This window comes from Taudactylus pleione, unplaced genomic scaffold (genome assembly GCF_031769625.1).
Source record: "Taudactylus pleione unplaced genomic scaffold, aTauple2 ptg000377l, whole genome shotgun sequence".
Lineage (NCBI taxonomy): Eukaryota > Metazoa > Chordata > Amphibia > Anura > Myobatrachidae > Taudactylus > Taudactylus pleione.
Genome location: NW_028284778.1, coordinates 999446 through 1011921, shown reverse-complemented (window position 1 = coordinate 1011921; position 12476 = coordinate 999446). Strand labels below are relative to the sequence as shown.

The 12476-nt window shown below is 44.3% G+C and overlaps 1 protein-coding gene across 1 annotated transcript; it reads right to left on the bottom strand.

Annotated features, from left to right (window-relative positions):
- Positions 1-973: 973 nt before the first annotated feature.
- LOC148507982 (uncharacterized) lies at positions 974-9493 on the bottom strand. The gene is made up of 5 exons (XM_088445090.1): positions 9361-9493; positions 7412-7563; positions 4806-4994; positions 4302-4374; positions 974-3274 (listed from the first exon to the last, which is right to left on the bottom strand). The coding sequence occupies exons 2-5, from the start codon at positions 7484-7486 to the stop codon at positions 1356-1358; spliced, it is 2256 nt and encodes a 751-aa protein (XP_088301216.1). The 5' UTR covers positions 7487-7563; positions 9361-9493; the 3' UTR covers positions 974-1355.
- Between the last annotated feature and the right edge of the window lie 2983 nt (positions 9494-12476).

Genomic DNA, 12476 nt, shown 5'->3' with positions numbered 1-12476 from the left:
TTTTTATGACCTCACAGGTTTAGCAGGGCAGACCTGAGTTCAGTGTGAACAGGGCTGACCTGGGAGTAACCCAGATCAAAGGTGCAGTGTAAATGGGTCTGACCAGGGTTGGAACCATGTCCAAAAACCCAGGTCGGACCTGGGTTTTTGGTGGAAAAGAGGTTTAAGTAAGTCCTTATAGAAGGCACTTTTACATGTCAGTGGTTCTCAAACTCGGTCCTCAGGACCCCACACAGTTCACGTTTTGCAGGTCACCTAAATGGTGCACAGGTGTATTCATTACTCACTGACACATTATAAAAGATCCACAGGTGGAGCTAATTATTTCACTTGTGATTCTGTGAGGAAACATGGAAAACATACACTGTCTGGGGTCCTGAGGAACGGGTTTGAGAACCTGTGTAGTATGTATTCTAGTTAGGGTAAGTTACTATCTATTCAGCTTTGACACCTCCAGGTTGGGAGCCAAGAAGAGGATTTGTAAGAAGAAAAATCTGCATATATTTGTCCTGTATGTGAGAACTGTTCCCTTGTAATCAGGATTCTAATGCTGCCCATACACCTACCCGACCAGCATAAGATCCGATTCATATACGATTTCCCTACGATTCCTCGGAGCTCCCTGGCAGTCCCGGCAGCATGTTTGTTGTTTTTCTTTAGCACAGGATCTGTCGTAAGCTCTTCCCTTGTAGTTGCCACAAACGATCGGCCAGTGTTCAAAAAGAGTAATGGACTCCTTTTCCTTAGATCATAGTATCCCAAACTCCGCCCGTACAGTACAGGTTTTAAGGATATCCATGCTTGAGTCCAGATGGTTAAGTCAAAATTGACTGAGGTACCATTTAAGTCATCTGTGCTCATGCATGGGCATCCTTAAAACCTGGATTGTAATGGCGTTAGGGAAGCTCTGCCTTAGAACATGGGTTACATTTATCCGATTCAAGGTTCAAATAATCATCGTGAAACTAGGATGTAGAAGGGTGTAAATGTTAAAATTATCAAGTTTATTATTATTTTTTTTTATATAAAAACGTACCAGAATTTTACAAGCGTTTTCAAAACAGTCCAGATTTTGCTAAATCCCCATTGTTACATTGAGAGATTTGAACTTGATAACTGGAGTCTAGATTGTTTGAAGACTGTCATTACAGCACCAAAGCTACGTGCGGCTCCAGGACCCCAGCGGCGAGGTTGGGGTGGCATAACTGTCACACACACTACTACGGTGGTAGTTCTGCCACTTTCTGTAATCTATTAAAGTCAGGAGAGTAGAGAAGGCTGCGGCAGACATACTGCATTGTCGGGTCACCCTCCCCTCCAGCCAAATTTTGCTAGGGGACCCCTGATGCCTTACGCTATTGGTCAGCAATTTCATTCTCCTGACTGTGAATCTTAAGATGCATATTCAGATTGCTCTTATGCCAAAAACATCTACAGCATTCGGAGCACCAATGCAGCTTCTCTCCTGTGTGAATTTTACGATGGACGATATACTTGGAGTAGTCGGCAAAGCATTTTCCACAGTGAAAGCATGAGAACGGTTTCTTGTCCGCATGATTTCTTAGATGTTTACTCAGAGTGCTCTTTTGTACAAAACCTCTTCCATTTTCCAAACAGGAGTAGGACCTGGGCCCAACGTGGATTCCCTGATGCATGTTTAGACCTAATCTTGTGTTAAAACATTTCCGGCACTCTGAACAGGAATATGGCTGCCCACCGGTGTGCGTTCTCAGGTGCCGGACTAGGTCAGCGTTCTTTTTAAAACGTTTCCCACAGTTCGGACAGGGAAAGGCTTTTTCTCTGGTATGACTCTTCTGATGTGTCAAGAGATTTGTGCTAGTGTCAAAGCATTTCCTGCAATTAGTGCATACAAATGGGCTGTCTCTGGTGTGAAGTTTTACATGTCTAACAAGATTTGAAGCACTTGAAAAACCTCTAAAACAATACGAACAAACAAACTGTTTATCTTCTGACTGGTTTGTTTCCTGTCCACTGGGCTGCAATTCCTCACTGTTAGGGGGTAAGAAACTGGTGCGTTCAATTTGTAAGTATACATTGACGGTTCTGACATTTCCATCACATGAGACTGCTTCCTTCTTAATAAGAGTTGCTATATACACTGGTGCATGATCTGTGGGTCTTGGAGTGTCAGTGTGTGTGAGGGTTCCTCCATCACATGAGACTGGTTCCTCCTTAATATGAGTAGATGTATACGGTGTATGATCTGTGGGTGTATGAGTGTCCGTGTGTGTGAGGGTTCCTCCATCACATGAGACTGATTCCTCCTTAATGCAAGTAGATGTATATTGTGTATGATCTGTGGGTGTATACATGTCAGTGTGTATGCTGTCTCCTCCATCACATGAGACTGATTCCTCCTTAATATCAGTAGATGTATACTGTGTATGATCTGTGGGAGTGCACATGTCAGTGTCTGTGAGGTCTTCTCCATCACATGAGACTGATTCCTCCTTAATATCAGTAGATATATACTGTGTATGATCTGTGGGAGTGTACATGTCAGTGTCTGTGAGGTCTTCTCCATCACATGAGACTGATTCCTCCTTAATATGAGTAGATGTATACTGTGTATGATATGTGGGTGTATACATGTCAGTGTCTGTGAGGTCTTCTCCATCACATGAGACTGATTCCTCCTTAATATGAGATGTATACTGTGTATGATCTGTGGGTTTATACATGTCAGTGTGTGTGAGGGTTCCTCCATCACATGAGACTGATTCCTCCTTAATATGAGTAGATGTATACTGTGTATGATCTGTGGGTTTATACATGTCAGTGTGTGTGAGGTTACCTCCATCACATGAGACTGATTCCTCCTTAATATGAGTAGATGTATACTGTGTATGACCTGTGGGTGTATACATGTCAGTGTGTGTGAAGTCTCCTCCATTACATGAGACTGATTCCTCCTTACTATGAGTAGATGTATACTGTGTATGATCTGTGGGTTTATACATGTCAATGTCTGTGAGGTCTCCTCCATCACATGAGTCTGGTTCCTCCTCAATTTTAACACATATATATTCTACTTGTGTATGATCTGTCGAAGAACAGATATCCTGTACTCCACATGGGCTGGATTCATCCCTAATAGGAGTAAACATATGTTGCGTATGATCTGTGTTCATATAATTATCTCTTGCCGGATTCTTAGTATTGTCATTTAAGAACGTAGCTTTCTGGGTACACATGACATCACTTACATCTTCTGCTGGTGAAGATGTCTTATGAAATCCGTTTTCTGATGTATCTGATACAAATAAAGAAAATAAATGGTTACCAGGATGTAAAAACAAGTAGTTTCAAAACATATTCAAATGTGCTATGTAGTCAAGTTCCTTGGAGGAGCTATATTTATCTCACAATTACGCTGATAATATACAGAACGTAGGGTGTGCAAATTATGTTGTTTTGTTTCTAGTAGGCCTTGGTGAATGTTTCTTGCATTATCACAATAGACAGGTTTATCAGGTAAGGAGAAATGGGGGTTAGTGCTCCAAACAAGTATTACTGAACCTAAATGGAGTTCGCATTTTTGGGTTATCTATTAATTAGAAGCCACAACCTGCCCCTTGCTCCTTAGGTCTCAGAGAATGAGATGTATCAAATCTTGGATAGATCAACCATTCAGCTCCTAACTGTCACGTATCAGGCTGTGCTACAAAAATGACACCTAGGAGCTGATTGGTTGGTACTTTATCTCTCCACTTTACCGCTCTCCAAGATTTGATACATCTCCCCAAGAGAAAAAAACAAACAAAAAAAAACACTGATATATGGACAGATGGGATTGTTTGATTCGGCCACATATCTGGATTACTGTCCAATCTAGCCCCAAAAAAGGAAATCTGACATGGTTGCAGAGATCTCGATTCGGTCACTGAAAAACACCATAATACAGATGTGTGTCAATGGCCGGATTTTCCGCTATGTCGATCCCACTCAATTGTAGATTAGGTTTGACTGGATAAAATGGTCACCCAGTGGCCAGAAATCTTATAATATTAGCTTGATCTTACTACATAGCGAACATCATTGGGCCACCTGAACCCCCCCCCCCCCCCAGACAAAAAAAAAATACAGAAGAGACCTTTTTAGAGTTATTGGTTATAATTAATGTGGTACTAAGACCTATATAAGGAAAATTTACCCTATAGTCAGACATTATTAAAATTGTACTCATGTGTTACTTTTCTTTCTATCCTGTTTGATATGTATTTAGTATGCCTATCTCACACTAAGAACATGGTTAGGACATATATTAAACCTCCTCTTACACATCAGCTTGAGAAATTCAGGACTCTCCACCATGATGTCCTTGTACAGATACTGGTGTCCTTGTAAATACACCTGTAAAGGGAAATAGACAGTGACAATAGACACAATGATACAGTCACCACTTGGACACATCCCCTGGTGTTACTGTATAATGTCCCATTCCCAGCAGTCACCTCTCCAGTCATCATCCAGACACATCCCCTGGTGTTACTGTATAATGTCCCATTCCCAGCAGTCACCTCTCCAGTCATCACCCAGACACATCCCCTGGTGTTACTGTATAATGTCCCATTCCCAGCAGTCCCCTCTCCAGTCATCCCCCAGACACATCCCCTGGTGTTACTGTATAATGTCCCATTCCCAGCAGTCACCTCTCCAGTCATCCCCCAGACACATCCCCTGGTGTTACTGTATAATGTCCCATTCCCAGCAGTCACCTCTCCAGTCATCACCCAGACACATCCCCTGGTGTTACTGTATAATGTCCCATTCCCAGCAGTCACCTCTCCAGTCAGCAGCTGAATGATCTTGTTGGTGAGATCCAGGATCTTCTGGTCATTGTGCCTCTCATGTATCAGTGAGTGAGGTGGAGGCACCGTGGTGGGACTCTGGGTCCTGCTCATCCCTCCTGACTCAAATGGACGACTGTTGGATGTCACATGCTCAACGGACTTCTTTGAAACTATATAATGCTATGTAACAAAGACAAAAGACACATTCAGTATAAGATCCACTCGACTAAACCAAGCAGTCACTTCATGCACTAGGATAGAAAGATTTCTGCGAATGCAAAAGGATTCTTGTATTGGGCCTGAAACAACAGAAGCAGCAATATTATATGCATGTTCATATTCCATGGCTGTAGTAGAATATATGCTCTCTTTCTATGTTCTATGCTGAGGGTAGAAGCCAAATAATTGTGGAATAATGGATAAGACAACAGTGAGACACCAGGACCTAGGAGATGACAGAATATTTCTGTTATACCAGGACCTATGAGGAGAGAGATGGGGATATTACAGTTATACCAGGACCTATGAGGGGAGAGATGGGAGATATTAGTTATACGAGGACCTATGAGGGGAGAGATGGTGGATATAACGGTTACAAAAGTCACAGCTTAGTCTTTCTAACCCATGGCCTTTGAGCCTGCAAAAGTGGGCTGTAAAGATATCCAGGAGCCTTCCTGAAAGCATTCAGAGGCAATGATATTTTCTTTCTGTGTCTTTAAAGTGAAGCATGCTCTATGGCAGTGGTTCTCAAACTCGGTCCTCAGGACCCCACACAGGTCACGTTTTCCAGATCACCCAGCAGGTGCACAAGTGTGTTCATTACTCACTGACACATTTTAAAAGATCCACAGGTGGAGATAATTATTTAATTTGCAATTATGTGTGAGACATGCAAAACATGCACTGTTTGGGGGTCCTGAGGACAGAGTTTGAGAACCTGTGCTCTATGGTTTTCAGCTAGTTATCTCCACCAATGTCTTAAAGTGAACCTTCATTGCAAACTCTTTATTTTCACAACTAACGCAGGATAGGCCCACTACAGTTTGTCTGTGTGCAGGGGATGAACAGCGTAATATTCTATCCATCAAAGTTGAGAGTGATCAATGGTTGACAAATGCACTTATTCCTGGAAGATTTAGCTTTGTGATACAGCTTTTCTTCATCTAGGGACCAGTCTCCCAAATGATCCTAAATGTCCCAGCTTTCAGACCAAAATCTCTTCCAACGGGCTCTACCTTAGACATGCGAAAAACTGCTTGGGTCCAATTTTTTCCTTCCTTTCTTATCAACCTGTATGGTGCTGTGTTTACTGTCCAATTCCTCCTCCCAGATCAGAAATACTTTGATGAACATCAAAAATATTTGTCCTCCATTTTCCTTTCCCCTTTTCGTAACACACCGGCCAACATAGCTTGTGGTCTCCAGAAGAACTCTCTGGTAAAGTGCATACACCTTAGCAACAACATTTTGCTAAAGTTCCTTTTTATGGTTTGGTCAATATATTGTTTTATTCTTTACAGAACTCAGGGTTGCATGTTTTTCCTTCTACGCACACGTTAATCTGGCAGGTATATCATTACAGTATAGTACATAATGGCTGATCATTCATTGCCTATAAGTGGTTGTAATCTCAGAAGATCTAGTAGTTACTGTGCATCTAGAAATCCTTAGTGTGATCTACAGTAGATTATCATGCTTCATATTCATGGATTTCATCTCTATTAAAGAAACAAGTACCTGACTGCATAGGTAAGGGGTTCTGGGATAAGAGTGACATTCCCAGACTCCCCTCACCTCCCCAGTCAGGTCCCTGTGTTAGTAATAGAGATAATAGTGATGTCACTGTGACACTCCCAGACTCCCTCACCTCCCCAGTCAGGTCCCTGTGTTAGTAATAGAGATAATAGTGATGTCACTGTGACACCCCCAGACTCCCTCACCTCCCCAGTCAGGTCCATGTGTTAGTACTAGAGATAATAGTGATGTCACTGTGACTCTCCCAGGCTCCCTCACCTCTCCAGTCAGATCCCTGTGTTAGTAATAGAGATAATAGTGATGTCACTGTGACTCTCCCAGACTCCCTCACCTCCCCAGTCAGGTCCCTGTGTTAGTAATAGAGATAATAGTGATGTCACTGTGACACTCCCAGACTCCCTCACCTCCCCAGTCAGATCCCTGTGTTAGTAATAGAGATAAGAGTGATGTCACTGTGACACTCCCAGACTCCCTCACCTCCCCAGTCAGGTCCCTGTGTTAGTAATAGAGATAAGAGTGATGTCACTGTGACACACCCAGACTCCCTCACCTCCCCAGTCAGATCCCTGTGTTAGTAATAGAGATAAGAGTGATGTCACTGTGACACTCCCAGACTCCCTCACCTCCCCAGTCAGGTCCCCGTGTTAGTAATAGTGATGATAGTGATGTCACTGTGACACTCCCAGACCCCCTCACCTCCCCAGTCAGGTCCCTGTGTTAGTAATAGAGATAATAGTGATGTCACTGTGACACTCCCAGACTCCCTCACCTCCCCAGTCAGGTCCCTGTGTTAGTAATAGGGATAACAGTGATGTCACTGTGACTCTCCCAGGCTCCCTCACCTCTCCAGTCAGCAGGTAGATGATCTCCAAGGTGAGATCTAATAACCTCTCAGCGTAGGATGTCCTGTCCTCCATTCTCCAATCAGCTATTCCAGACTTAACTCTCCCACCTCTGGATAGGTATCACAGCTTCTACCAAGTACAGCTTTCATCTAGGAGTGAGAAAGAGAAATATATAGTAGAAAATGTACAATCTAATTGAGTAAAAAGTAAAAATTCTGATCCCCAATTTTCGCAGGGATATCAACTATGGGCCTAATTCAGGGCGGATTGCAATGTTGCAGACGCACGCACCCGGTCGCTGTGAAATTATGCAATTAATGAGAACGCATTACTGCCGCAGCACAAGATGCAGACACCCAGCACTACATAAAGCCGCCCCCTTGCCTTTACTCGCATCCACAATAGCTAGCAAGACAGCGAAAACATCGAGAACCATCGGACCCATATGCACAGTTATGGTTGACCTGACCTCACTCACAAACTGCTAAGCTTCCTGTACACAATGAGTACTCAGGCTGCATATGCCGTCGCAGTGGCTAATTTATGCACGTCCCTGTAACAGCGTTCAAACGCACATGCACGCCTGCGTTTTTCTGACCACCCCGTCACCACCCCCAAACAGTCACTTCCTGTCAATCGCTCTGCCATTACACTGCGTCCTCACTGCGATTGCTTCCTGATCGCAGTGGCCGGTAAGTGCACAGCGATGCATGCACAGAACGAAACAATCGGTCGACTGCGTGCAATCTCAGGCTTGCGTTCTTGCTGAAACAGGCCCTATGTCTGCAGCTGGATAAGCATTCTCTTTAGAGGGGAGATGTATCAAGACTTGGAGAGAAAGTGGAGCAGATGCCCTAAGCAAACAATCCGCTTCTGTCATTTCAAAGACAGCGAGCCTGATTCAGAGACAACCATCACAACCGGTTATCGCTCCTTTGGTCAGGCTGCGGGACCCAAAGCTTCCCGCAGCCTGACCGGGTGCTGGTCACTAAGAGGCCAGGAATCTGCATCCACCAACGCAGACCCTGACCTCGTCCCTCCCAGAAAACGGGGCTGACCCCCCCCCCCCCCCCCCCTCATTTACGGGAACAGTGACCAGGCACGCCCCGGTCCGCCCCCCAAATGTTGCAGCATGTCAATCATGCTGCAGCCAGGAGGGGTCTGCGAGCGACGTCGCAGAACGGGTCATGTACAGGCACAGACCCCTCAACATCAGAGATATACATCCATCATCAGATAAACGTACGTCTCCGAATCAGGCCCTGAAAGAACCATAGGGTTAACTGCTGCATCAGGCCAAAATAGGCATTCAAGCTAAGTATGCTTATTTTATATTAACACCTTCAGTTCCACCCAAGTGTTCGTCTTCTTTAACTCCTACTACAGGCACAAACTATTTAAATTAACGTCACCCTAAAAGTAATAATAGGAAGGGGATCCCCAACATAATCATCTCCTATAGAACATTACAATTTAGAACAATCCAAGGATCGGGAGGCACCAAGATCCAATCACATGGCATCAAAAGGAGGTGCGCAAGTACAGGAAGAACCTGATTGGCCGATGGAAGTCAAGTCTGAAATGCCAAGCTGTAACCGTCCAAAGTTTGTAATTGGCAGCCTACATGGTGACTGAGCTACGCCTATACATTTTCATGGCTAGCAGTGCCAACCACCTCTTTAAATGGAACATCGTAACTAAAAATAAAAAAAACTGCAATAAAAGGATAGACAAACTTATCAATATTTACATTTAATTGCAGTTTACATAATGGAAATTGTGCATGTTTGCAAACTCATGCAATACAGACACATTGCATGAGGTACATAACATACAGAAACAAATGCAAACCCTGTGATGACTGCATACAGAGATATAACAACAGGTCTCCAGACTGCTGTAACAGTATCATAATAATATAATGAGATATGGAGTGAGCCACTTACCACAGCCTCTCTTCTCCCACAAGGAAGGAACTGGGTCTAATATGCGGCCACTTCCGGGTTTTGCGATTAAAAAATGCGGCTCACTGAGCCTGGGGCCCTCCGGATCAATTCGTCAATTTAAGCTCCGGACAACTTCCGGGTTGTGCGTTCCAACAAGTGGCTCATTGGTGTAGGATGCTTCCGGGGTTTGCGTTCCATGTACCGGAAGCCCTATTATTTTGAACACAATCACTGTAATGCCTTCAGTTTGTGTGCCTATCTGTCTGAGCTCAACTTACATCTCTCCTGGGCATGCTCTTTCCCTGCATGGAGACCACTAGCAGTCACTTGTCCTGGGAGACTGGACATCAAGGTCACTAGAGACAATGTTGCCATACAATATGAACACCTCCTCCTTCCAACCACTGTGGAAGTGGATAGATCCCATTCAGTATTTATACCCTGAAGTCATCAGTTACTTCTGCACGGCTGGGAGGAGTTTTGGCCAACACTCAAAGGAGATGTCTTTCTTTTATCAACGTTTTAGTCAGCATATCATCAGTCTCAAAGTTACTTACAAGCGTTAAATTTAGGTGCAACTTTTCTGTAAACCACAGCGACAGACCATCAGAAGGTGATATAGTTTAGACGCTGCTCAAATTTGCACCAAAATGCTAGTTATACCCCTTACACACATATACCCCGGCTTTAGCCCAGCTGGGGTTTTCTGTACTCACCCTAATTCACACATGGGTGACGGCCCAGGTTATTCCCAGGTCGTCACCCTTCACACCAGACCCGGGTCTTCCATCAGGCAGTGGACGCTTGGGGATGATGTCATCTCCAAGCGCCACTGAGCCAGGCAATCAGAGCCTTTTAGACATGACCCGGGTCATCGTGAATGGCATAATACAGGTCGCACTACTTGGCGGTTCGGGTTGGACCTGGGAATAACCCTGTTAACAAGCAGGGTCCCATAATCGTGGTTCCTCAGGTAAACTGCTGTGGACATGTCTTCTGCTCAAACATGCTTGTCTAGGCCTCAATCCTACAGCATATATCTTGCTTTCTCCACTATGGTTTGCTCGTCCACTTACACCATTTTGCTCAGGAGTATAGGCAATGGTCAATTAATGCTCTATTCCATATTTGTTCAAGAATAATTCATCTTCTCTGTTTAGGTATTCTCCTCCATTATCAGATCTCAGGGTCTTGAGTCTGTGACTGGTTTGATTCCCTACAAATCTATTGTAGTTTACAATCTTCTTTGCTACTTTAGATTTCTCCCTAAGTAAATGTGTGTCAATCTTGCAAAGTCATCTATGAACATTACGAAGTATCTGTATCCACTTCCTGACTTTACTTCCATCTGCTTGCTGACTTGGGAAATGGCAAACTGCTTTGTTTTCCTTATATATAGCTCTCAAGTACAGTTTTCTGTGTCAGTCACTGACATTTCCGTGACCATCTCATTCAGTAGCTTTTCAACAATGTTGTATCCAAGGTGACCAAATCTTCTGGGCTTGATTTCTAGTGTCTGTCATCATCATTGCAAAACAGTGATGGGTATCAAGAACGTACAATTGCTGACACCTTGTGCCTGTTGCTATTATGGTCAACCTTTCTATTCTGCACAATGCACTTTCCTTTTGCAAAGTGAACTCTTTGGCCTCTCTAGGACACTGATCAGGGGCGTTTTAAAAGAGGAGGGGGCCCCCTCCTCTCTGTCAGTGCACTGAGCGCAGTAGATTCTGGCTTCATGCCAGAATCTACTGCGCATGAGTGGGTCTCCGGGAAAATGGCTCCAGCGCCTATTTTCCCAGGGACATCTATTCTGCACATGCGCAGGTCACTGGGAAAATAGCTGCCACCATTTTCCCAGTGATTTTTTTTGCTACTCTGCAGCGCCGGTCCGGCGCTGTGGAGCAGCACATCGGAATCTTCAGAGGGGTATTTATTATTAACTATGGATGCAGGGTGTGCGTTATGGGCCCCCCATGGATCCGTGTGCACCGCACACCTTGCACCCATTATAAAGACGCCTATGACACTGATGGCTATAAGATTTGTTCCCACCTCTGGTACATAAAGCACGTCTTGGATTTCTGTGACTTTTGTTCTAGTCTTAATTTTCAAGCGGGCTTTAATTGTTCCAACGTCATAGCTGTAATCACGTGATTGCAAATCCATTTGATTGTGGTAGGGTCACACTTCGTGTGCCCATAACCTGTTGGGAATGTGTGTACAGGTTGATGAGTAGCAGAGTTTCTGTACACACCAGAGGATGTCCTGAGATATTGAATAGCCCATTTACTTAACTAGTTGAGTGGTTTTATTGATAATAAAATGGGTAGAGCCGTACCCACTGTTATACATACTCGTTGATAGAGCGGAGCGTCATACAGATCACCAGCCGGTGAGTGTATGCAGATACCAGGTAGTGGTGCAGGAATGCGGTTGCAATATATTGCAGGTCTCTCACAGCGCCACAGTGGGAGTTGCAAGTCTTCCACTTAGCTCCAAACACAATGACAAGATGGCACCGGTCATGCCCCATAGTAGCTTTAGCGGCCATCCTGGTACAGAGTATAAAGCGTCCCTGAAGGAACAATATGGAGTCAGCACAGTAGCGCTCTCCATCCTTAACAGGGTTCACTTTAAGGAAAGAGACAGAGTTTAAAGAAATTAATCTGAAGTTAAAAGTTTACTTTTGGGTGGGATGGAAAGCACTTAGTAATGTCGTCTACTTTGGATCAGCTGGGGTCCTTGATGTCTCCAGTGTTCCCAAAACACACTACGGGGTATATGTAATAGGCTGTGACCTGCAGGCATCGGCAAGACTCGCCGAGAACTCATAGATGCCTGCAAGTCGCAGGCTATTACATTTACCCAACATGCAGACTGTTTGAAACCAACCAAGCAGTTGTCAGTGCTCCTCCCCTATGATGCCTCTACCCTGCCAGCGGAATACAATGTTCGCAGGGAGGACATCAGCAACCTCTCAGCTATTTCCCAGTAGGATAAGAATTTAGAAAAGCGCAGCCAGTGTCGAATGGAGCTAAGGATGTCCCCAATGGACCCAGTGAACCAAGGGGCTGATTCAGCTTTGGAAATAGAGTGAGATATCTCACTCAACT

Bases quoted from the DNA above. Each gene is read 5' to 3' on its own strand.
- LOC148507982 (XM_088445090.1), bottom strand. From the start codon at position 7,486: ATGGAGGACAGGACATCCTACGCTGAGAGGTTATTAGATCTCACCTTG. The intron at 4,375-4,805 runs GTGACTGCTGGG...TTCCCTTTACAG, and splicing joins TTCAGCTGCTGACTGGAGAG to GTGTATTTACAAGGACACCA. The intron at 3,275-4,301 runs GTAAGAGGAGGT...TATTTGTATCAG, and splicing joins TGAATTTCTCAAGCTGATGT to ATACATCAGAAAACGGATTT.